The sequence below is a fragment of the Gouania willdenowi genome, chromosome 8 (genome assembly GCF_900634775.1).
Source record: "Gouania willdenowi chromosome 8, fGouWil2.1, whole genome shotgun sequence".
NCBI classification, from domain to species: domain Eukaryota; kingdom Metazoa; phylum Chordata; class Actinopteri; order Blenniiformes; family Gobiesocidae; genus Gouania; species Gouania willdenowi.
The window spans coordinates 29781480-29805650 of record NC_041051.1 but is presented as its reverse complement, the minus strand read 5'-3'; the positions used below and the strand labels follow the sequence as shown (position 1 = coordinate 29805650).

At 35.8% G+C, this 24171-nt stretch overlaps 1 protein-coding gene across 3 annotated transcripts in view; it reads right to left on the bottom strand.

Moving 5' to 3' along the window:
* caskin1 (CASK interacting protein 1) overlaps positions 1-24171 on the bottom strand; it is a 140239-nt gene that overhangs the window by 34216 nt on the left and 81852 nt on the right. For all 3 annotated transcript variants that reach the window (XM_028454423.1, XM_028454424.1, XM_028454425.1), the window contains exons 3-11: positions 21859-21956; positions 20580-20725; positions 19477-19572; positions 19252-19382; positions 16599-16707; positions 14195-14303; positions 11113-11207; positions 8717-8834; positions 4664-4942 (exon numbers count right to left, since the gene is read on the bottom strand). In XM_028454423.1, coding sequence (XP_028310224.1) covers positions 4664-4942; positions 8717-8834; positions 11113-11207; positions 14195-14303; positions 16599-16707; positions 19252-19382; positions 19477-19572; positions 20580-20725; positions 21859-21956 — 1181 coding nt within the window. The remainder of the gene's footprint in view (positions 1-4663; positions 4943-8716; positions 8835-11112; positions 11208-14194; positions 14304-16598; positions 16708-19251; positions 19383-19476; positions 19573-20579; positions 20726-21858; positions 21957-24171) is intronic.

The following is a 24171-nucleotide window of genomic DNA, read 5'->3' as shown; positions in this document are numbered from 1 at the left end:
ACATAGATATTTTTTTAAATAGTGGATATTACAAAAAACATGCACATGATATGTGATTAAAAGATCCAGAGGTGGTGTAATGACTCTACTGGCTCTCCTCGTTTCTTGTAATCAACTTCCGTGCGTGTTGACGACTGCCGTTAGTGGCTAGCTGTATTGTAACGTGCAAAATAAATATTTATACTGCCCTCAAAATAGCTATGTAACTGCAAAAGTGTCAAAATGGTAGAAGTTCTACCATCTATTGTTACTCACACCAGCCTCACAATCGATAGTCAGTCACCAGTTTATTTGGATACTATCTGGACCGGAACACCATAAAAGAATTAACTTTAAACATCCACAGACTGCATGAAGCAGGAGCAGAAAACTGCTGAAACAAGAAAACAGTCATCAACATCACCTGCCAGATTGGTTGTCATTATAACTCACAACCTTTTCCTAAATGTCCTAAATCCAAGAGCTTAGATGTATACATAAAAAAATGTCACATCAGAATATAAAATTACTAACTATCTTAAACGGTTTCTAAGAAAATCTGTCCCCAGAGTAAAGAAAATGGCACAAGGGCAATAACTCCGTAAAAAATAATTGCGCACTCCATCAAGGTATTGATACCCTGAAGCCACACACTGAATTTGGTTATCCTCAAACCTATATCCCTCTTCTACACTTTGTGGAAGGGGGATAATAAATCCTAAATAGTCCTATTGTGTCCAGGACCTGTGGAGGGAAAACAGGTGCAGTGCACTGCAGTTATCGCTCTGATTTTCACGTAAATATCTCACAAACAGAACAACATATTTTTAAAAACAGAAAAAAACGCTGATTATCTTTTTTGATTATATTTTTTATTTTTCCATATTTCTGTTGGGGTTTTAAGTCAGTAAAACTAAATAACCACACCGTTTATTTGTTATTTTGATTTGGTTTTAAAATTAAATAACTCGTGTGAGGAACAACAAATAATACAACAACCATTTGACACATTTGCAAAAACAATTAAAGCTTTTTTGAGGGCAGTAAAAATACTTTTTTACATGTTATAATACAGCTAAGCACTAACGGCAGCAGTAAACACAGACAGAAGTTGATCAGAAAAAACGAGGAGCACCAGTAGATTCATTACACCACCTCTGGTTCCTTGAATCACATATCACACACATGTTTTACGTAACATAATTTTTTTTTGTTTTGATTTATTTATGTATTAATAACATTTCAATTCACCAGTTCATCAGTAATGTGACTAATATGTTGCTCCTTTTTTTGTCCTGTCCAGAAGTAAAAGTCCTCCCCCGTCTGTGGGTCCCCTCTGTGTGGTGAGATTAAAACATGAAGCTCTCGTCCTAGTTTCCCTTAATTATCCAAATACCACACAAACAGAATATTTAATTTTAACAGAAAAACACCGCTTGTCTGTTTTTTTTTATTTTTCTGTATTTCTGTTTAGGTTTTAAGTCAGTTCAAAGAAAATAACCACACCGTTTATTTGTTATTTTGATTTGGTTTTAAAACGGAATAACCAAAGAACGAACAGTGCACGAATTCATCAAGTACATTTTTAGCATTACTACATGTTTTCTTTTTGGTAGATGCAAAGCTGCAAAAAAGCAGCTTCCCTTTCTTTAGCAGCGTCTGGAGCACACATTAAAGGATGACATATTTGACTTTGTGTACATTTTACACACACATGCTGGTACGGTACACGCGTGCATGCTGCAAGCACGCACGCGCAGACGGTAGCTGACTGTAAAGGCAGCCAACAACAGTTTTCAGATGATTGAACAAAAACTTGCAAAATCGGGGCAGTCAGTGGGCAGTTGTGTATCGGATGTGGGTGTTTTGGTGCAACAGGAAATATGAAAGTGCACAGGGAGAGAGGAAAAACAAAGGAGGGGAAGCAAAGAGCAGCAAGAAATCAGCTTAATACAAAGTATTAAAGGTTTTCCACAATTAAGAACAAAGATGGGCAGCTTTCATCACAGTTTCTGATTGTCTGATCCAAGGGCCCCGTTATCAACATTCATGTTGATATTTAGAATAATGACCAATCTGAGCAATAACACAAGAGAGAACAAATGGTTTGTGCATTTTTGTTGACATTTTCAGTGTTTTTTGTATTTGCTTTTTACATTCTTATGTTATTTTTATGTATATTTCTGGTCATCATGTGCATTTTGGAGTGATTTTATGTATGTTTGATGTCATTTTGTGTTTTTGAAGTAATTTAGTTTTTTTCTTGTTTTTTGTTATTTTCGAGTATTTTTGCACATATCCAGTCATCTCATGAGTTGTTAGAGTAATGTGTATTTTTCTCTTATTTTTGATTTTTGTTGTCATTTTATATATTTTTCTGTTTTGTGTTTCACATTTTAAGTTTTTATTACTATTTCTGGTATTTTTTTGTGTATATTTGTAGTCGTCATGTGTATGTTTGAAGTCATTTTGTGTATTTTTGTGAGTTTTTGAAATAGTTTATGTGCATTTCTGTTGTTTTTTATTTCTGGTATTTTTTGTGTATATTTCTAGTCGTCTTGTGAATATTTTGAGTCATTTAGTGTATTTTGGTATTTTTAAAATAGTTTATGAGCATTTTATTTATTTTTATTATTATTCCTGGTATTTTTTGTGTATTTTTGTAGTCGTGTGTGTTTGAAGTTATTATGGGTATTTTTGAGCATTTTTTTTTTTTTTATAATTTAGGTGCATTTGAGATTTTTTAATTATTATTTCTGGTATTTTTTGTGTTCATTTCTAGTCGTCATGTGTTTTTGGAGTAATTCTATTTTTTTTGTGAGTTTTTGAAATAATTAATGTGAATTTCAGTTTTTTATTATTATTTCAGGTTTTTTTTTTTTGGTGTATAGTTCTATTCGTCATGTGTGTTTTTGGAATAAATGTGTTCTTTTTGTAGTGCGTTTACTTTGGGGGCCACACAGAATTAGACCGAGGGCCGCACGTGGCCCATGTCTGAATTAGAAGATTAGAATAACGTAAAAGCTTTCCAACAGTTCTACGGATCAACCGATCAGCTCAACGGCTGCGCTTTGTAAAGTGCACACTAAGCACATCTGACGCTCAGCGTTTCATTACAGGATGCAGTAAAACAAAGTGTGTGGTGTGAGTTACGGTTCAACCACAGTGATTGATAAGTGATAGAATGTGTCATGACATGTGTGGGGCCTTTCAATCCAGTGGAGGACGGTGGACTCGGGAAAAGAAAGAAGAGCACGTGGATACGTTTGAGTCGACAAACACTGAAACAGAACCACAGAGACATCCTGACTCACATTAGCTTTAGCATCAATTAAATTAGTTCACTTTAAAATAAATGTGTCCCTTACTTGAGGCCAGTTTGGTAAATTCATCAAGTCATAACAAGGCAGTGGCATTAACATTTACAATTTAGAGCACGTTAGCTCTGGCCAGATTAGCTTGATTCGTTAGCTATGGCCATTAGCTACAGGCTAAGTAACTGGAAGGTGGGAGAAATGTGTGTTTTTTAAAATTGAGATTTAATTAAAAGTGCTGCTTTTCTAAAAGATTTTCTTGACTGTGAGTTTAGAGCAACAACTTAAGCATTCCATGGTTTTAGCTTTGATAAACGCTCACATTATCACTCTACATCACGGTCCGATAAGTTCTTTCAATTTTTTCTTATCACGGTCTTATAATAAAAAGTTGGTGACCACTTGATTAAGGTTAATCGGCGTCTCTCACTCAATTGATCCGGTTCTTATGAGTCATTTGAGCCAATTTCATTGACCCCCCCAACCCCCATCGAGCCCGATAACACTATAACATATTTTAAAGGTGTCCTTAAGATAAAAAAGTATTGGATTGTATCAGTCTGCATCTAAAAGCATACCTACAATTACCTATCTGAGTGATATCACACAATCAAGCCATTTCTAACAATACACACTACAAAATATGTAACAAAAAACAAAGTATGATACGTGCAGATAACGTATTGCATCAATATCGGCCATTACGCAAGGCTGCAACACCAGCATCGTATCGGGACACCACTAATATACATAGTATGTATATATTATATTTTCCTAATATTATTCTTATATTTGTATGTTTACCACTCTAAAGTCCTGTAATAAGAGTTTCCAGGTTGCGTAAACGCACCATTTGAGTCCTGACTGTTTGTGGTGGTTAATGCTTTTTTGTGAAATTCTGTTAGTAAATCAATTCAACTGAATCCTTAAAGGGTGTCATGTACCGTATATGGCGAGTTTATCGACTTTACGCACCTAAAGGTGCCAAAAGAATCTGTGAGTCCTGATTCAGTACAAAGACTCGTTCATTAACCCACTATCTCTATCAAATACATATATCCAGTCATAGAAAAGCGTCTCTCAACTTGAGGTGTCCGTCTTATTATAACGCACCCATAAAGCAGCCCTTCAAAAAGTGACTCTGACGTTAAAAAAATGAAAATGGCAACAGAGTGAACAAAAGTTAGACAGTATGAGCAACACATAAAAAGTACAGAAATAATGATCCATAACAGTAAAACTTTAATGGATGCCTTCTTTAGCATTTCACTTCAAACTTCAAATCTGAACATCACATGACCAATCAAGAAAGCATCCCTTGAAGTTTTAATAATAATAATAATAATAATAATGAAAAAGTGGGCGTGTACCTGGGCCAGTGGGTGTGTCTCCCTGTGGGGTTGTCACGGGCGACCTGTTATAGCCAAACGAAGTGAAAAGTGGAAGCAGTGGCTGATGGGAATGTGGTGGAGGAGGAGGAGGCGGTGGAGGCAGGATATGGATCTGATGGAACGTGGCGTCGTTGCCGTTGACTACAGCGTTGGCGGAGGCAGCCGTCGCCGGGGCAACCACCGCCGGGGCAACCGGTGCCGGGACAACCAGCGGTATCTTTTGAAACTGTTGGGTGCAAATGACTGTGCTGGCCAAACCTGGATATAACAACACCCACCGTGACGGAGAACACGCATACACACGCACAGCACACACACACACACCAGCCGACAAGTGAGCCGCCGCCACGAGACAAACACACAACACAACAGAGAATTACATAAAAGAAAAGAAGGGGGGGGAGGAGAAAATCAAAAACAAAAAGTGAAGTTAGAAACTAAACCAAGAGAAAGAAGATGGTGGAAAAGGGAAGCAGAGACGGGAGAAGAAGAAGGACGGAGAGCACGGATAAATGTGGGTGTGAGTGGACGGATGTGATGGATGGAGATTGATGATGATCTTTAGCATGGATTTGAATCAGCCTCAAACGTGGGCTAGAAACCATTACTACCAGAGCTGTTTTTGTAAATATGAAGCTGTATTTTTACACTGGCGGTTTACAGATGATTTGTGGTCATTAAGCTTCACTTTAAGAGCATAAAATGTTTTAGAATCAATGTTTTTATACTCGAGGGCTCTTTATTTTTCATCTTTTGTCAGTTCAACAATTTGGGGGCTTGTCCGGGATTAACTTTCATAGGATAGATATTTGCAGATGGTTTGTGGTCATTAGCTTCCCTTTAGGAGCATAAAATGTTTTAGAATCAATGATAGCGCTATCTATGAAGTAAAAAAACATGATTATATGTGTCTCACATAGTTGACAACTACACGGTTTTCCTGTTTAAACTAATTTCCAAGTTTTTCTACTCGGGAGGCTCTTTATTTTTCATCTTTTGTCAGTTCTTTCACTCCTTGGGGTCGAAAGGAACAAAACAAATTGGGGGCTTGTCCGGGATTGATCGCTAGGTTTTTTTGCAAACATAACGGTGCCTGTTATTAAAATGGCACAGGAGCATCAAAACTTCATCATAAAAGACAATATTTAGGATGGTTACGTGTGTGTGTGTGTGTGTGTGTGTCCTGTGCTGTTCAACTACTTATTCAGGCTTGATTTCTAAACAAATACAAATGCATAAAATACAAGAACACACCATTTTTATTTGGATGTAATAAATAACACAAATAAAAAAAAACAAAAAAAGAAACTTTCTGTTAAAGAAAATTTATAACTATTTTCTAATGTGACATCATAGCTTAAAATGCAATTAAAAAGTAAGGCAGCTGTGTGATAAATTATTTCCACTCTTTAACAGGAAACATGTTAGTTTTAAAGGTTAAATTAAATTAATATACAATACCTTAGTCATTAATTATTAGATTAAATAATAAGGCTATATTTGAACCATTGTAAACTATGAATTATCACCAAAAGAAACTACAGTATTTCCTCAATAATTTTAAGTTTCTGATTCTTAAAAACCTGTTTAAAAACCGTAGAAATTTCTCCTAATATTTCTAAATAGTCAGGGAAAGTGTTTTTTTTTTCCTTTAAATGAATTTAGGTCTTGATTTAAATTAAATTCAGTGATGGAGAATGACTGATACGAAGTGAAATCACTCAGAGAACAGGACCAGAACCAGATGAATCCCGTGAACATCATAAGTGAAAACATGTGATTATGAACAATCACAGCGGGACAGTCACATACACTGACAAATGTGATGTATCACAGAGCTACAGACAGTCGGACAGACAGAAGGACAAACAGAGCCAGTTGCCCTACAAAAAGACATTGAATAACTTCACTTTCCCACAAATCTGAATGTGGTTTCACTCAGCCAGTCGTCGTGTTGATTAAAGAAGTTTGGAGCAGGTTAAAGCATGTAAACCAAAACGAAAGCAGTGCCATCTTAAAGCTACAACCAATGACCATTTCTTTATGAGATAAAATCACAGTGTGTGCCTCATTGATCAATAAATCAAACATATTTTATATGGAAAAAAGGTTGAAATTATAGCTTGAAAGTTAGCTTTTATCTCCATTTGACATTTTCACGCACTGCATTGTGGGATGTGGAGTCATGGAGACGCGTGCACAGAAGTGTTGTTACTTTATTCTGATATCACGGGTAACAAATTAGAACAAAAAGTGTCCTTGTCTGGCGAAGAAACACAAGGAACCACGGTAAAAATGAAATAAAAACACATCCGTGTTTTTATTTAATGCATCCATTTACAGGACTCTATATCCCACAATGCAATGCGAGAAAATGTCAACAAACGGAGTGGAAATAAAAAATAAACTTTCAAGCAGCAATTTTGACATTTTTCTTTTTCTATCTGGAGTAAATTGCATTTGATTTATTAATCAATGAGTCATAAACTATGATTTTATCTAATAAATAACGTATCGGCAGTAACAGCTTAAACTTTTAATATTGGGGTGCATGTTTAATTGCCCTATAATGTGAACCAATAAATTATGTCTTTAAAATCAACCAAAACCAGTTCTTTCTAAGTCCCAAAACAAACCACAACCCATTTTTTTGTTTGTTGCAGAGGCTGTAAAAGTTATTTTGCAAAACTGGTTATATTTCACTCATTAACAACAATACAATAATTGGAAAAACAACAGAGGTGTTTGCATGTCGCTGTATCCCACGGTTTGTGCCAATCCCAGTAAGACCAAAACTAAGCTAACCTAGCAAGGCGCTACTAGCTTCATACTACTAGCACAAATTCAAAATATCCTTTGAAACTTAGTTAAAGAGAAGTTCAATAATACCAAAAACATACATGGTCAAATAAACTTTACATGTCATTTTGAGTGATGCTAACATTGCGATGCTAATGCTAGCACCCAAAGTCGACTCAGCAAAGCTTTTTTTTTCATCGCGTAACCCACCTGTTGGCTTTGTGTTTGCTTAGATAGAAAATAAAGTGACACTAAGAGATTAAAACTGTGCACAAACTCCAGGGGAATGGTGATAGAAGCAGGAACGACAGCCGCTTCGCCATGTCTTTCACTTCTGGTATGTGACAATGTTTATTCACATTTATTCAATGCTGTGTTGTGATGTAAAAAAAAAGACAAAAGTTCTTCTGATTTTAATTCTAATAAAAAACATTTACTCCCAAGCTTTCAGATTTGAGCACAAACAGAAAACCTGGGCTGTGTCCAAAGAGTCCCTCCTATCTCCTTTCTTATCCACTTGTCCTTAACCCTGTGGATGACGTCACAGGGTTAAGGAAAGGTGTTAGGAGACTTCCAAAAGGAATAAGGGAAAGGCCATCATGTTGTTTTGACGTCTGCTGTGGTGAAAAAACGACACATTTCTGAAAATAGACTACTAAAAGCACATTTATACACTTTCCCCTGTGCCTCTAACCACTGATATAATCTAAAAAATCACAAGGTTTGAATGTAAATCAAAGGAAAAGAGGTTACCAGGCTACGAGGAACCAAAGTGAAACTAACTTCATGAAAATGTTACATTTATGATATAAGCCTACATAACATATGTAGAAGCACACAAAGCATTCCTAGGTGAATGAATTATGTTGAATAAAACATCATGTGACAAAAAATGTCTCTGATCCCTTTTTTCTGAACGACACAGTGCTCTGTTTTCAATCATCGTGAGTTTCTGTGAACACTCTGATAAGCGGGTCCCTTTAAATGTTGTTGCAGCAAAAAAATGTGGGTCAGCATTATGTGGTCTCCTTTGGTAAAGGATGCATCAGTGTTTCCTAGGCTAAAGAAGGTTATAAAGGAAACATTAAGTCTCCTTTCCTTTGCTTTTAGAGAATTGGAACGCTCCTTTTCATGGCCCCCACTTAAACACATCCGAGGGTGAAGGAAAAGTGGATAGGAAAGGAGATAGGAGGGACTATTCGACGCACCCCTGGACTCACGCTGGCGACCCACCTGTACGTTTGCTGATCACTTCCACCATGGTGGACGGGAAGTAGCCCACCCTGTCGTTTCCTGTCCGGTTGTCATGGATACAGCCTTTCCAGCGTCCGTCGGGATGCTGCTCCAAAACCTGTCGGGGCAAAAAAACGACCGCATCAGATTTAGGAGTGATCATAAATTAAAAGTTTAGTTTGACACAAGATCAAGGAAGGTGTCACACTGACTCAGCACTTATAAGCAATATATTTTATTGGACAACAACATCTTTTTAGAGACAAATCCCTCACTTTTACATCAAAACAAGAAGGCAAAGCCACTCTTGGCACTGCTTTAAATCCCCAGAGTCAGTTGGTCCCTCAGGGTAAAAAAACGCAATAGCAGAACTTGGCTTCAACTTACGTAAAAAAAAAAAAAAAAAAGCACCCAAAGGAGGCAGAAACCGTGATAAATATTTATATTCACTCGTGGGTTGTACTGCAAAGTAGCTGATGAGCATATGTTACTGTTGAACTGTTTATTTTGTATTATTCTGTTTTTATTGTAAAGCGTCATTGGGTGGCCTGAAAGGTGCTTTTAAATAAAATGAATTATTATTATTATTATTATTGTTAACATGTTTGTAGTAAATAAAGTGTATCAGGGCTCTGTCTCGTCTATTTTTTAGCATCCTATTTTGTGATATCTTAGAAATACACATTTCGATTACTCTGTGTATATATACTGTGTATATGCCGGATTACATTTTGCCTTCTCCCTATTGATATTTGGAACATCTGTACCGAAAATTGAGCCAATATAACATCAGTAAAGGGTGGCACACTTTTTCACAATTTTTATTGCTCAATCAAAGCATGCGTAACTTTCACAGATATCAGAAACTTAAACCATATGAAGGTAAGTATGGTCATTAATAGTTTCAACCAGTACATGAACATTACAACAGTTTAAACACTTTTCCTGAAAATTGAAAAAAAAAAAGTCAACATTGTGAAAAAGTGTTCGACCCCTAAATGTGACCACCCTAGTTTATATATAGTGTTAAGTCAAATTCCTCAGTTTATTTCATACTTTGAGCTGCTGTTAAAGGCGTTTCTGGCTATAGGCAAATTATTCATTTACATAAGGGCACATTAGCCCACTAGGGGGCACCAAAGCATAGTCCTTGGCCTCATCTTAAGAAGAATGAAATTTGCCTTTCTTAATCCCTAAGGTGCATAAAAATGAATGTAGAATTTAAAAAATGAAACAACAGCCACCATAAGCTGTGGATAGTGTTTTTGAGGCATGATTAAGTCAGAATGTAGTCTTGTGGAAATGCTAATTAGCATGTAGAGCTTCTGATTTTCCCCAATTTTGGTTTCATAGTTTACCCATTTAGTTTATGTTTCATGGGCTTTCCCTGATTAGATGTCAGTACTGGTTATTGAACATGTCTAATGGGTTGATTGAGTTGCGTAGCACGGTGGAGGGTCTCCGAAAACCTCTGAAATGTCGGCATGAAATGTGTTTCCGTCAGTTTTATGGATCAAATGAGCACATGTTGATATTATACTTGGTCACTTTCTCTTTTAAAATGTTTTCAGAACTTTCAAAGGTGGAGAATCAACAGATATTTAACCTCAGTGTGATTCAGGTTTTTGTTGTTGTAGGTTCCAAATGCATCTTGGGAAAATTGGAAGTATGCTTCAGTGGGAACGCTCATCATCCTAATCACACTTATAGTATATAGGTGACAGTATATACTCATAGAGTGTGTATTGTATAGTACGTCACTGTGACATTTTTTATCCTCAGAAAGTCAATGACTATTACGTTCTAAATTACTAAAGTTCAATAACAGTTAATCACAATTACTGAGCCTGAAACAAATAATTGTGTTAGCTTTCTGTAAACCAGCTGTAAAATACACAAAAAACAAATATCTATCATCAATTTTCTTTCCTTGGTTACCGTGTTAGGCTTCCTAATCAATCAAAGCATAGGTTTTAATATTTTTGGGGCCTTTTTTGTGTCAGTATACCACTAAATTAAAAACAAATGGTAAAATGTGTGAAAGCCTGATATGAAACATATTTTAATAATTATTAACTACATATGTGTAGAACTGTACATAGAACTATAACATGGTTCCCCAGTTTTGCAGTAAATTATAAGTGACAATTTTTATAGAACTTTCATGGCAATTACAATTACAAAGTCAATTATCTAAACTCAATTACAATTTAATTACGACAGCAACATATTCTTAAATATACAATTACGATTATAATTACGTCTTTACAATTATAATTGACCCCAACACTGGTGACATTTCAAACACAGCCCAAGTGTGTGTGTGTGTGTGTGTGTGTGTGTGTGTGTGTGTGTGTGTGCGTGCGTGCGTGCGTGCGTGCGTGCGTGCGTGTTACCGTGATGACGTCCCCTGCTTTGATGTTGAGGCTTGTCAGATCGTAGTTGTTGCAGTAATCCTTCAGAGCTCGAACCTGAAGAGCTGCCGATGCATCTGAGAGAGAAACAATCAATCACACACGTAAAGGCACTGATTTATAAAGTATCACCTCAGCTTTTTCCATTTAATTCATTTAAGCAGCTAAATACACTATGGTCACATTTGTCTAAAGTCTAGGTTCCCAAAGTGGGGTACGGGTACCACCAGGGGTAAGCAAACTGTCATAAAGGGCACGTGAATAAAAACAGCATGGCAACATTGGAAACTAGAATATAACTAGGCAAGACCTGTAATTGCAAGGCAAATACGTATTTGGCAATTGAAAATTGTCTAAAATGACAACCTGTATCTGGATTTGTTGACAAGTTATATAATGCAAAAAAAAAAAAAAAACGGAAGACTGACCTTGACCTTAAATATGACCTTGAGTGAAGGTCAAGGTCACACTGAAAGGAAATGTTGTTCAATGGTACCAGTCTGAGCACTGTCTCTCAATTTGTGGCCATGCTCGAGGGAAGAAAGTTTTTTAGATTTTTTTTTTTTTTTTGTGACGTCATGAACTTTGACCCCAACCAATCTTTTTACTGATAGGTCATACATTGAAAGGAAATGTTGTTCAATGTTACCAGTCTGAGCACTGTATCTGAATTAATGGCCAAGTTACATGGAAAAAAAAGTTTTTGTTTTTTTTGTGACGTCATGAACTTTGACCCCTACCGATGTACAGCTTCGGTGTAATTAAATAAAATACTATACTTGAGATGAGGCTTTCATAAATGTAAGCATCAAACTTGTACAAGAATAATTCATAGAGTTATATAAAATTTTGGGTTTTGACACTTCACACAAACTTGATCCTGACCTTTTGGCTCCAAAAAAGGTCGACAAATCATCCTTGAACATTGTCCCTATGAGACGACATGTGTAATTAGTGCTGCATTAATAGCCTAGGAGGAGTTCTAGGACAAATGAATTGTGGAAAAAAAAATAATAAGAACTCCGACTACGATTACAATGTATTTGGCAATTTTCAATTGCCAATTACAGATAGAGCAGCAGTCAGGAGCCTCCATGCATTGCCACAAATTACACATGTAAGAATGCCCTCTAGTGGTGAGAGAAACACAATATCATCAAATAACATGCTGTCAAAACTTTGATGCCCTTTGCTACCACGTACAGTACTTGTGTAAAAGTAGACAAGACTGCATAGAGCACATATGTCAAACTCAAGACCCGGGGGTCAAATCTGGCCCTTCAAAGCATCCAATTAAACCCACTGGAGAAAGTGAATCATTGTGTAAATGTACAAATAATTCAGTTGTAAATTGTTGAAAGAACTAAAATTTCCCAAAAATCCTGCATTTTCTCTCAAATGATTCCACAAAATATCACCAAATAAAAAAAAAAATTTCAAAAAACCAATAAATCAAAGGACATTTAAATATCTGTGATTTAATGCTTAGATATTGTTGACGCCTTCCATACATTATGTCTAATTTATAACTGAAGAGTAAACTATTGCACATTAATATTGAATTTGTTCGTTTCCCCGCCAAAAACCTGTGGCCCACATGTGATCTAACCGGTCCGTATTTGGCCCTTGAACTAAAATGAGTTTGAGACCCCTGGCATAGAGAATGATTTAAGACTCAAGACTCTGAAATTCAGCCAAACATTGTAGAGTTGTGTTCCGTTCATCTTCTCAACCTCACGTTCCTCATTAAAGTTGTAGTGAGTTGTATTTCAGTTTCAGGATTAGGATTTTTGATTTGATTTGTTTATTTAATCAAGTGCCAATGCATATTAAAAGAAAACATATACCTGTGAATATGCTGGATTGTAGCCAAAGCTAATTTCCATCCTCAGTCTCACTGAAAATACCAGTAGATAAATTATAATTCTAAATATTTATATATAAAAATGTATATTTAGTTAAGCACATTGAGATGACTGTTTTAATTTGCGCTATATAAATAAAGTTGAATTAAATTGAATTAAATAACATGTTTTCTTGTTTTTTTCATGCAATATTATTCCTAAACACGATAGATACAATCCAGAAACAAATTGTATATGACTAGGGATGTAACGATTAATCGTAAGGAAGTTAAAAATCGATTCATAGGTATCACGGTTCATATCATTTTCTAAAAATTGAATCACAATACTTTTTTTAAACAGCAGAGGGCGCTATATATTTATCCTTCTCTTGTACAAACGCTGAGGCGGCGGGCGGAATCTGCTACTACTTTCTTTCTGACTGCCTTCTACTCTTAAACATGTTCATAAATGATTCCTTACACCTTTAGCACCGAAAGAATATCTGTAATATTACGTGAATATCTGTAAAAGTCAAGTTTTTCTATTAGCTCTGTCTGCTAGCATAGCATATCTTCTTCACTGCACAGAATAGCTGCATCCCAACCGACCACTGGGTTACCAGCGCCCTCTGCTGGTCCAAACAAATATCTGACGTAAATACAGTGCGGACCGGTCTTTTTTTAAAGTCCAATTGTTAAGGCACAAAATGCATTTTCAGTTGCACTTTTAAAAAGAAAAATAAGTATTATGCAGTTTTGCATTGTTTACTATAGAACCAGAATTTAAATTATAGGCTTGTATTATTCCTTTATTTATTTCATTCAAGATTTATTTTTAGTTAAATTGCATTGTTTTGAATAGTTTATCAAAGGATTCTTTTGACAATGAAAAGTAAATGGAAAATAGTACAGTATTTTCTAAAAATAAAGGCATATTTTTCAATCATCATTTTTCTACAGTCCCATTTTGTATAATAAAGCAGAGAATCGTATCGTGAACCCAGTATCGTGAATCGTATCGGGAGTTGAGTGAATCGTTACATCCCTATATATGACATTACATTATTATGTTTTTTAAAGTGTGCAAGAGTAAAGGATACATGGCTTCAGGTTAAATGCCAGAAGGGGTACGAGACTATGAAAAACCACAGGTCTAAAGAACACAGTGAAAGCTGTTTAAAACAGCTCCTATTAAATGCACTGGTCCAGTGGTCGTACCTCGCAGCAGCTGTTTGATCTCTCTGCTGGCCTGCGTAGCAGTGAACTGGTAGACGATATCCAGGGCGGTCTGACTGTAGGTGTTCCTCACTGCAGCGTTGATCCCACTCTGTCGAACGAAAATTAATTCTTGCAGAAAACCGAGAGCGCAACAGAAGCTGCAAGGTTACATTAAAGGGTGTAAGAAAAAAATCAATTCAGCAATATATTGCGATATTTCACTGCGCGATTATCGTTTTGATCCAAAAAAATGTCCAAATCGATATTTTTAATCATGTTTTTTAACTAAAAAATGAACAATTGCGCTAACATAACCACATCAGATTCTGTTAAACTACATCACTCCTCAGTGCATTTTAGCTTGGACGTTGATTGCACTTTATTTTCATTAAATATACTGGGCGCTTTTATACAGTAGATGTATATGATTACTTTTTTTAATTTTTTTTTTTTTTCTTTTTTTAATGAATTTAAGAACTTAACAGAACCAGAATCTGCTTAAGAAGCAAAAGTTAAACTTTATTTGAAAAATGGAATTTGACAGTTTGAAAAACTTGAATTACATTTAGTTACCAATTACTTGTTCTCGCAAGTTCGGAAAAAAATGAAATAAATTGCTAATTATAATTCAACAAAAAACTGTGAAACCATGTTACAGTTCTACACATATGTAAATTAATAATTATTAAAATATGTTTCATATCAAGCATTCCCACATTTTGCCTTTCAAAAAAAAATTTAAATCTAGGGCTATACTCACACCAAAAATAATAAAACCTATATTTTCATTGATTAGAAAGCGTAACAATGTAACCAATAGAGAGGAAATAAATTAGGTGATAGATATTTGTTTTTAGTGTATTTTACAGATGATTTAGGACTTGTTAGCATAAGAGATGCTAACAGAAAGCTAACACAAGAGGAAGGTTATATTTTATTAAGTTATTTATTTCAGGCTCAGTAATTGCGATAAATTGTAGTTGAAATTTAGAAATTGAGAACGAATAATAATTAACTTTTTGAGGATGAAAAATAATTGTAATTTTATTGTAATTGGAAAAATTGCTGGTCAAAATAATCATAATTGAATTGTAACTGAACATGGGTAATTTGAAACGTAATTGTAAGTGAAAAATGTAATTGACCCCATCCATTATGTAAGTTGAAACAAATGTCACATAAAGTTTTGAGGTTTAACGACAGTTTATCATGGAATAGGAATAATTTTACACAATGTGTTTGTTTAATTAAACAAACTCAAACATCTTCAGTCATTGCACCAACCTTTAACTTAAATGTTATAAATCAGCTGATTTAATGCCAGAGGCTGACGATAATTTACAGATGTGACGTCGGCAAAAAAATACCAGCGCTTCCTTGGAACTCATTTACTAATTACAGCTGCCTGTTATTTTTCTGCTGAGTCAGAGGGCAATAAAAGGCAGAAATCTGCTGAATCAAAACAAAGATGGATTTATAAGCTACGTTCTCATAGCGGTGCAGCAACACCAGTTTTCCTCCGTCACGTTGGTTTATTTCTCAGATCAAAATTCTACAAACTACTTCAATCTTCACATCAGTTTCTCGTTTCTTTAAACAGGTTGCAATCTATAATAGCCATTGATATCATTGGTTATAATATATTATCAAATATATTGGTGTAAAAATATAATTGCATGGTGTAAAGACAATATCATTTAATTGGGCTACAAAATGAAAAATAATGACCAAAAAAAACAATACAGAAAAAGGGTTGTTGTTTTTTGGGTTATTTTACGTATTTTCTGTTTTTGTTGTTTTCTGTGTTTTCGTTTTCAGTTTTGTATATTTTAGGAGCCTTTTTTTATTTTTGGAGACATTTTGTGTATTTTGCTGTCATTTTGTGTATTTTTGGAGTCATTTTATTTATTTCCCATTTTTCAATTTTTTGGAGTGTCTGTGTATTTTTGTTGTTATTTTGGTTACCTGTCTGTAATTTTTTGTGTTTCAGTTGTCATTTTGTGTGTTTTTGTTGTTGTTTTTCTGCATTTCTGAGCCTTTTTGTGTATTATTGGAGTCATTTTGTGTATCTTTGGAGTCATTTTGTTTACTTCTGTTGTGATTTTTTTTATTTTTTGGAGTCGTTTTGTATGTTTGTTGTCATTTTGTTTACATTTCTGTCTTTTTGTGTGTTTATACTGTTGGTTTTGTGGAGTAATTTTGTTCATTTCTGTTGTCATTTTCTATTTATTGGAGTCGTTTTGTATGTTTTTGTAGCCTCTTTGTGTATCTTTGTTGTTATTTTGTGTATTTTTCTGTCATTTGGTGTGTTTTTGGGGTCACTTCAGGACGTCAACAGTGACTCACACTGTTTTCTAAGGAGCTACTTGTTCAGGGGGAATTTATTTTGTGATGTTCCACTTACTTCCAGCAGGAGTCTCACAGCCTCGGTCTTCCCGCAGAGAGCGGCCTCGTGTAGGGCAGTGCCTGCTTTGGTCTGCCTGTTGATGTCGATTCCCGCCTGGATCAGCAGCCTGGAACGTTGCAGGAGTGTTAGGGAAGAGGGAGGAGCGTTTTGTAGAGCAGGGAGAAAAGGGTGACAGAACAACAAGAAACAAGAGGATCAGTTAATAGACATTAAACTACAGACATGAAACCAAAACAATTAGATTTAGATTTCATTAATTATTACATTTTTAGTTTCAAACAGCTGACCTGGATTGACCTCACAGTCAGGTAATCCAGGGGTTCTCAACCTTGGGGTCAGGACCCTATTTATAGTCGTAAGACACTGGGTGGCTAGATGGCTACAAAAAAACTAAGAATGATTTTTTTTATGCCTATTTTTCCTTTTTTTTACCCTTTTTCTGCAATGACATCAAACTTGCCATATTTTAACTTAATTATATCACTATTCTTTGCAATATTTTTCCTCCTTTTAAAGCATTTTTTGCTACATTACTCACTTCGCCATCAAATGTTTCCACTTTCAAGACATGTTCAGCAATTATAAACCCTTTCCACCACCTAATGTCGCATATGTTGACGCATTAATGCCACTTTTAACCTTTTTTCAACATATATCATGCTTATTTTTCCAATATTGAACCTGTTTTACCACTTGTTTTCAACTTTTACCCATTTCTGTGGTTTTTAAAACCCCATTTCACACCTTTTCCACCATTTTTGGTCACTTTTAACCCCTTTTATTTCTGACTAAAACAAGGATTTACATCTTTAAGATGACTATATACTATGGCGCAAATAATACTAAACTTCCTGAGTAACAATGGATTTTATTCAGATAAATACAGTAAATAAAGGTGGTTATCACCACCTTCAGGTACAGTGGGGGTCCCCGGTATCTGGCACCTTTATATTGGGGGTCGTAGACTGAAAATGTTGAGCACCCCTGAGGTAATCAAACTCACACAAACAAGAAAAGTCTAACGGTGACACTGTTAGTGAGCTGACTGTCGCTCAAGCATGATTTTATTTTAGACATTTCTCTTTGGATGTGCTGACAGTTTGACACTCTGTCACTAAAAAAGTTAGTCAAGCAACACGCTGCCAAACACATGTTTTACTGTGTGTGTGTGTGTGTGTGTGTGTGTGTGTGTGTGTGTGTGTGTGTGTGTGTGTGTGTGTGTGCACAGCTAACGAGCCTCATTCATCAGTGTCAGCTCTATCAGCGATGACGTCTCTCTCTTTCTCATCTCTTTGTTGTCATCCTTTCACTTCAGGCTAACTCTCGTATCGTCTGCATCTGGAAACATCTGCACCAATGAGACGCTGACGGCATCAGGCCCACAAAGCCGCTTTGCATAGAAGAGTGTAAATAAACGCAGCCCTGCAGATTCCTTCTGAGATGAGCTTCTACTGGTTTGACGAAGTGGAGTGTCTCCAAAAATGTATTTAGGATTAAAAGACTGTAGCGGGTGCCATTATTGTTTGTATTACACTGTGATCACCACCGATCTGCTTAGTCAGGAAGACCTTCAGTGGCTGTCCACTCAAATAGAGACATTAAATAACGTAAATTAAAAAAAAAAAAAAACGAAATAAATGGTTTGATTTAAAATAAAAACCTAAATAAAAAGATGTTCTTATTCTTAATAATAGTAATTAATAAATATCAAAATATGATGTTTGTGGCTCCTGAACTAAGTTGGATACTAATTTATGTTTTATGACTCCAAAAATCACAGAAACATAAAGAAAACTGGGAGCAATACAATTTTCAAGGGGACACTATTGAGTCATTTTGCCATTCACATGCGCAATTCCCCCAAAATATAAATTTTTTTGCCAGTCCTAATATGCGAACAGATTTTCATGAGTTTTTGAATGTGTTTAGCCTTTAAAAAATGCAATAATTTTGTCGTAAATAAAATAATGATAAAAACGAGGTGCATTACAAAAAGGTCCTACACATTGTTGTGCTCGGACCCTAATAACAACAAAAATGCACAAAATTAAACCAAAAATACCTTGAATTAGAGAAAACGACAAAAATGAACAACATAAATACATAAAATGACTCCAAAAACACACAAAACAAGAACATGTCAGAATAACAGACTGAATAACAGCAAGAAAAATACACAAAACAACAAAAAATGTCAACAAAAACACTTGGAATTAGAGAAAAATATACAACACAAAATGAGTCAGAAAACACACAACGCCAGAAAAACAACAGAACAAAACAATGACAACAAAAACAAAAAATGACAACAAAAAACACACAAAACAACAAAAACTAAATACAAAAATGACAGGAAAATTTACAAGTGGACAACAAAAACCGACACTCCATCAAAAACAAAGAAAATAAGGGTAAAAAATATACAAAACGGCAATAAAAACACACAAAAGCCTTTGTTCTTTCCTGTAAAAATGCTCAGATTGCTCTTTATTCTAAACGATGACATGAATGTTGATCATGTGACCCTTGGATCAGACCATCACATTTGTGTGGCTGTCCTCTCATTTAGAGACTCCATTAAACTCATCTGAAATAATCAAAGTGATGTTTGATAAATGATATTTAGTTTAATAAAGTGCCAGGTTTGTACCTGATGATGTCGATGTGTCCGTTCTTTGCAGCCAGGTGGAGCGGGGACGTCCCATTGGGGTCGGTCGTGTCTCCCTTTTTGGGCTCCAGCAGAGTAGCGCACATGTTACTAGAGAGCAACAGCTGGACCACCTGAACACACACACACACACACACACACGTGTAGAAAGAGTGTGAGCCACACACACAGCCCTGTGGATTCTATGAATGATAAGAAGGTCCTCACCCCGACTCTGCCGAACTCACAGGCCAGGTCCAGAGGAGTTTTCCCTGCGTTGTCCACGATAGACGGATTGGACTGATGCTGCAGCAGCATCTCAGACTGACGAGAGAAACACAAACAGTTTTATACAAATCAGTCCATTTTAACTTCATATTGGAGGAATTCCTAAATTATTCTTTCCATTTCTGGATAATTAAGCACTTTCATTGCTCATTAAACATGTAGAGAGTACTGATATATCCTGTATAAGTACTGTTACTTTATTTAAATTGTACTTAATACTTAAAATACTCAAGTACAAGTAAAAAGTAGCTCAATCAAACAATAATGATAATAATAATTAATTTTTTTGAAAAGCAGCACCTTTCAGGTCACCCAAGGCCACTTTACAATGCATGCAAATAATACTCAAAGTAAAAGTAACTAGTTACTTTCACCCCCAATGTTTATTTTTGGTACTAAATCTTGCCATTGTTCCTCTGCATACAGTAAACATCTCATGTAGAAACTTAAAAAGGAAGAGATGAGATCTTGCACAATTGGAACTTAATTTATTATTATTTTTTGAATAAAATAACACCAATGAATTCAATCCAAAACAAAAAGATTACCAGGCTTTAAGTATAGCTACATTTATGAACTCTAAAACTGAGAAAATAACCGGTATTCAATGCTGTTTTGGCGTGGTAGTTTTATTTAATTTTAATCTGAATGGTCGGCTATAATGCATGTGATGCATTCAATTGTTGTCTGGTCATTTCATTTTTTGTAGTTTCACAATGTCCGTTGATTATTATTAATATTAACATTTAGATTTGCCAGGGTGCCATCTACAATTTGTGTTAAAGTGTACTAGATCACTTGTATGGGTTATTGATCATCACATTTCCCTTTTTTGATGGGTTCCCATAAAAGCAATGCAATTACAGTAATGTGAGTACTTATAATCAGTTACTTTCACCTCTGCAGAGGAGAGGCTACCAGTTAAATTACAGAGGTAATAAAATGTATTCAGTGACTGCAAACATACATTTTTTATTATGCTCGTATATTAAATAAACCTTTTAAGAGTTTGATTAGATAGGTTTTATCTTCTGGTTACTCACCACGTCATAGTGCCCGTGCTGCGCCGCCAGGTGAAGAGGAATTTGCCCCTCGTCTGATTGGCCGTTGACGGATGAGCCGGACTTCAGCAGCATCTTCATAGGCTCCGCCTTCCCCTGCCAAGCTGCGTAGTGCAAAGGACGCATTCCTGCGCCGGAAAGAGAGCAAAGAGTACCGAACTGAAAAAGAGTCCAAAAGTCTCATAGTGTTAACCTTTGACGACACATGCATACAGTATATGGTATATTAATAAGAAATAAGCTAAAACAAAAAAAGTTGAAATAAGTGGCCTGTACTATGAAGCGGGATTTCCTCTTATCGCGCTAACTTCCGGGATTTAATCAGAGTGTGCTGGACTACGAAGCTGGCTAATGTCTTATGGGGCTAAATCACCATGGTAACTTAGGCTGAATGACTAACCTGGTTGAGAGCAGGTTTTGTTCTGGATAAGATCTGAGCAAGTGCTAAAGTCCCTCCTCCTGATCAATCAGTTCTCTTAGAAAACGAGCTTTCCAATAAAAGGAGGATCATTGTGAACACGTCTATGTGTGGGTCTGATGTGACGCTGACAGGAGAGAGAAAATTTATCCTTAATTACAATTATATCCTATAGGAAACATATAGATTTATATCTGATGGATTGATAAAGTAAAATAAGTTAATAAAGCCCGCGTGCATCGGACGCTTTCAGACCCATAAATCAGTTAATTAAATAATTCATTCATGTATTCTGGGGTGATGCTGAGCGCCTCAGTCCTGTAAAATAATATAAAATATAAATATATTCCACCTTATGATGTGGCTGATCTGTATGAATGCAGCATCAGAGCCACAGACAAGATAAAAGTGAAAGAGAAACTGATCAGAGTGTCTGTTTATAATCTCAGTAATATAAGCATTAACACTCATTAATACTTGCATTAATTACTTTCTGCTTTTACTGCAGCAACAGTGTTGTTTTTGGTCTGAATTATGGATTCTAATTCTTCATATATTTAAAGAATTTTTCCTCAAGTGTGACGTAAACTACTCTCCACAGTTTCTCTGATTGTGATTGGTCTGACGCTGTAATCTCCTCCTCTGTCACCAGAGCGCGCACGTAGCCTGGCTGAAATCAACTCGCTTAACTTAGCGTGTTGTAATCGAGATGCGTAGGACAGCTTCTGTCTGACGGACAATGTTTGGTTCGGTGAAGCCCGCTAACGGAGATAAATCCAGGATATAATTATCTAGCTACGTAGTATAGGCCCCTCCAGGTTGTGTGTTTTTGTCGTTCCTTACCTTTCTGATCTCTGATGTCGACGGCGGCCTGTGAGTCCAACAGTAGAGAGATGACCTCCAGGTTCCCATTAAGGGATGCGTGATGCAGTGGAGAGAACCTGCACACAGAACACAAACACACAGTGTCAATAACATCTCAAGTACATTCCAAGCTTTTCCTTTTTGAAAGCTTTACTTATCTTAAACAGTCCACGTGCACTAGCGTGGTTCACATTATAATGGTATATAAAAAAAAAGATCAGATTCTGCCTTCCACAGAAATCAGAAACTTTAACGATATAATGTCAACGTGAAGAAGGCGAAAAGGGTTCTGGAAAAACATTGGTGAAGCTGTATTTTGTGAAGCACCCTAACGTGCACACACGTCTGTGATAAGAGCACAGCTCAGCATGACGGACAGGTTTAACAGCATCCAAACATGGAGGACGTGCAGAGGCATCACATTATGATGAGAACAGAGTCCAGAGGGTGAGCGTCGGGAAGATTGACACGTCATCTTTGATGGATGAGCGGTGTGACAGAATATATGAAGTGATAAGCAGAGCCTGAGGGTCTCAGACGGACACACACAGCAGAGTTTTACAAACACACACACACAGATTAAGCCCCATTTGACTCAGATCACCAATCCCAGTGTGTTCACTGTTCTCATACTGGTTATCCTCATTAGAACCAGAACCCAGTGAATGTGTTGCAGCACCACATTTTGGGCCCTGAGAACAAACCCCTACTGTAAGTTATGTACACTTTGTTTTTTTTTCCTGGAAACTATACTAGTATTCTTGCATTATTACAGTATATAAACTCTTTTTTCTTCATAATAACCTAATGACTCCATATCTATTGCTTGTATTTTATAAATCTGTTATACTATATATTGACTATTGTGTTTGTGACACACTTTTGCTACAATTTAGTGGCGGCTGGTAAATCTTCATTTTTTGGGGGGTGGTGAGAGGGCATAACTAATATATATATATATACAATAATTAACAAATAGTTGCACAAAATTTGGGTTTTTTGTCCTATAAAAGGACAGCATGTGTGAGTGAGTTCTGTAGTGTAGCTCGTTTAGGCGAAGGTTTGCATTAGGACGCACTCAATCCATCTAACTGTGTTTTTAACGCTGTTCAGAGAGGTAGTGAAAGCAGCGACTCCTCAAACAAATGTTTTAAAACTAAATAAACTATAAAAAAATACATACATATATATATATATATCGATATAGGTGATAGTGTAATTTTCTATATTGCTAAAATAAAAAAAACTTGATATCTTGAATCTCGATATATCGCCCATCCCCAATATATGAGGGCGCCACAAATGGCTGCTCCAGTGTGTTGATGTGTGTTCTTTCGCTGCAACTACCAAGTGCAATACCTTGTATTGTTTTAAACTGTACCAGGCCAATGAAATGATTCTGATTCTGATCATTTTACTGAGCGGTGAGTACAAGTATATTAATCATATTGCTATCATGGGGACACTGACCCTTTTTCATTCCAATATAAATAATCTAAAAATGTTTAAAAAGCATATATTTACAGTATATAACAGACCTTTGAGCATTGTTTGTTTGGCCTCAGGAGAGGATGATCAACGGAAGAACTAACGCATTTCCGGTATAAGCTTGACGTCATCTTAATGTTAATGTCCCCTCACTTGAGGAATAACGTGTTATTGGATGAATCCGTTTCCAGCACCTGTTCAGGGCGTCTGCTTCCTTTACTTTCCCAAGAGTCATTTTAACCACTCCTCCTCCTCCAACAAACACTCTAATCTCTTACAGTGATGATGCTACATCATTATGTGCATTAATATCCTCCTGGTACACAAGAATATACAGTTCCATCATTTTTATTTCTTTATCTAATTTCCTACCTCCATCAAAATCAGTTATTTTACTTTGTAATGTCACTTTTTAGCATGCCTTCTGTAATGGACAACATGCTACATATACATATATATATATATATATATATATAAATAGCACACGTACTCTGTATATATGGTAAGCCATTTAGGAAATTAAATACATATTGATTGACTCTGGGGATGTATGGAATAAAAGTCTGAATATAGATAAGTTTGAATATATATATCCAGGAAGTTTAGTATTATTTGCACTCTAGTATATAGTCATCTTAAAATAGTAAATCCATGTTTTGTCGGAAACAGAATGGGTTAAAAGTGATCAAAAATGGGGTTTTAAAAACCACAGAAATTGGTTAAAATTTGCAAATTAGAGTGGCCAAAAAATGACAGAAAAAGTGGTAAAAACTAAAAAAAAAAATCTAATTGGTAATATTAGCT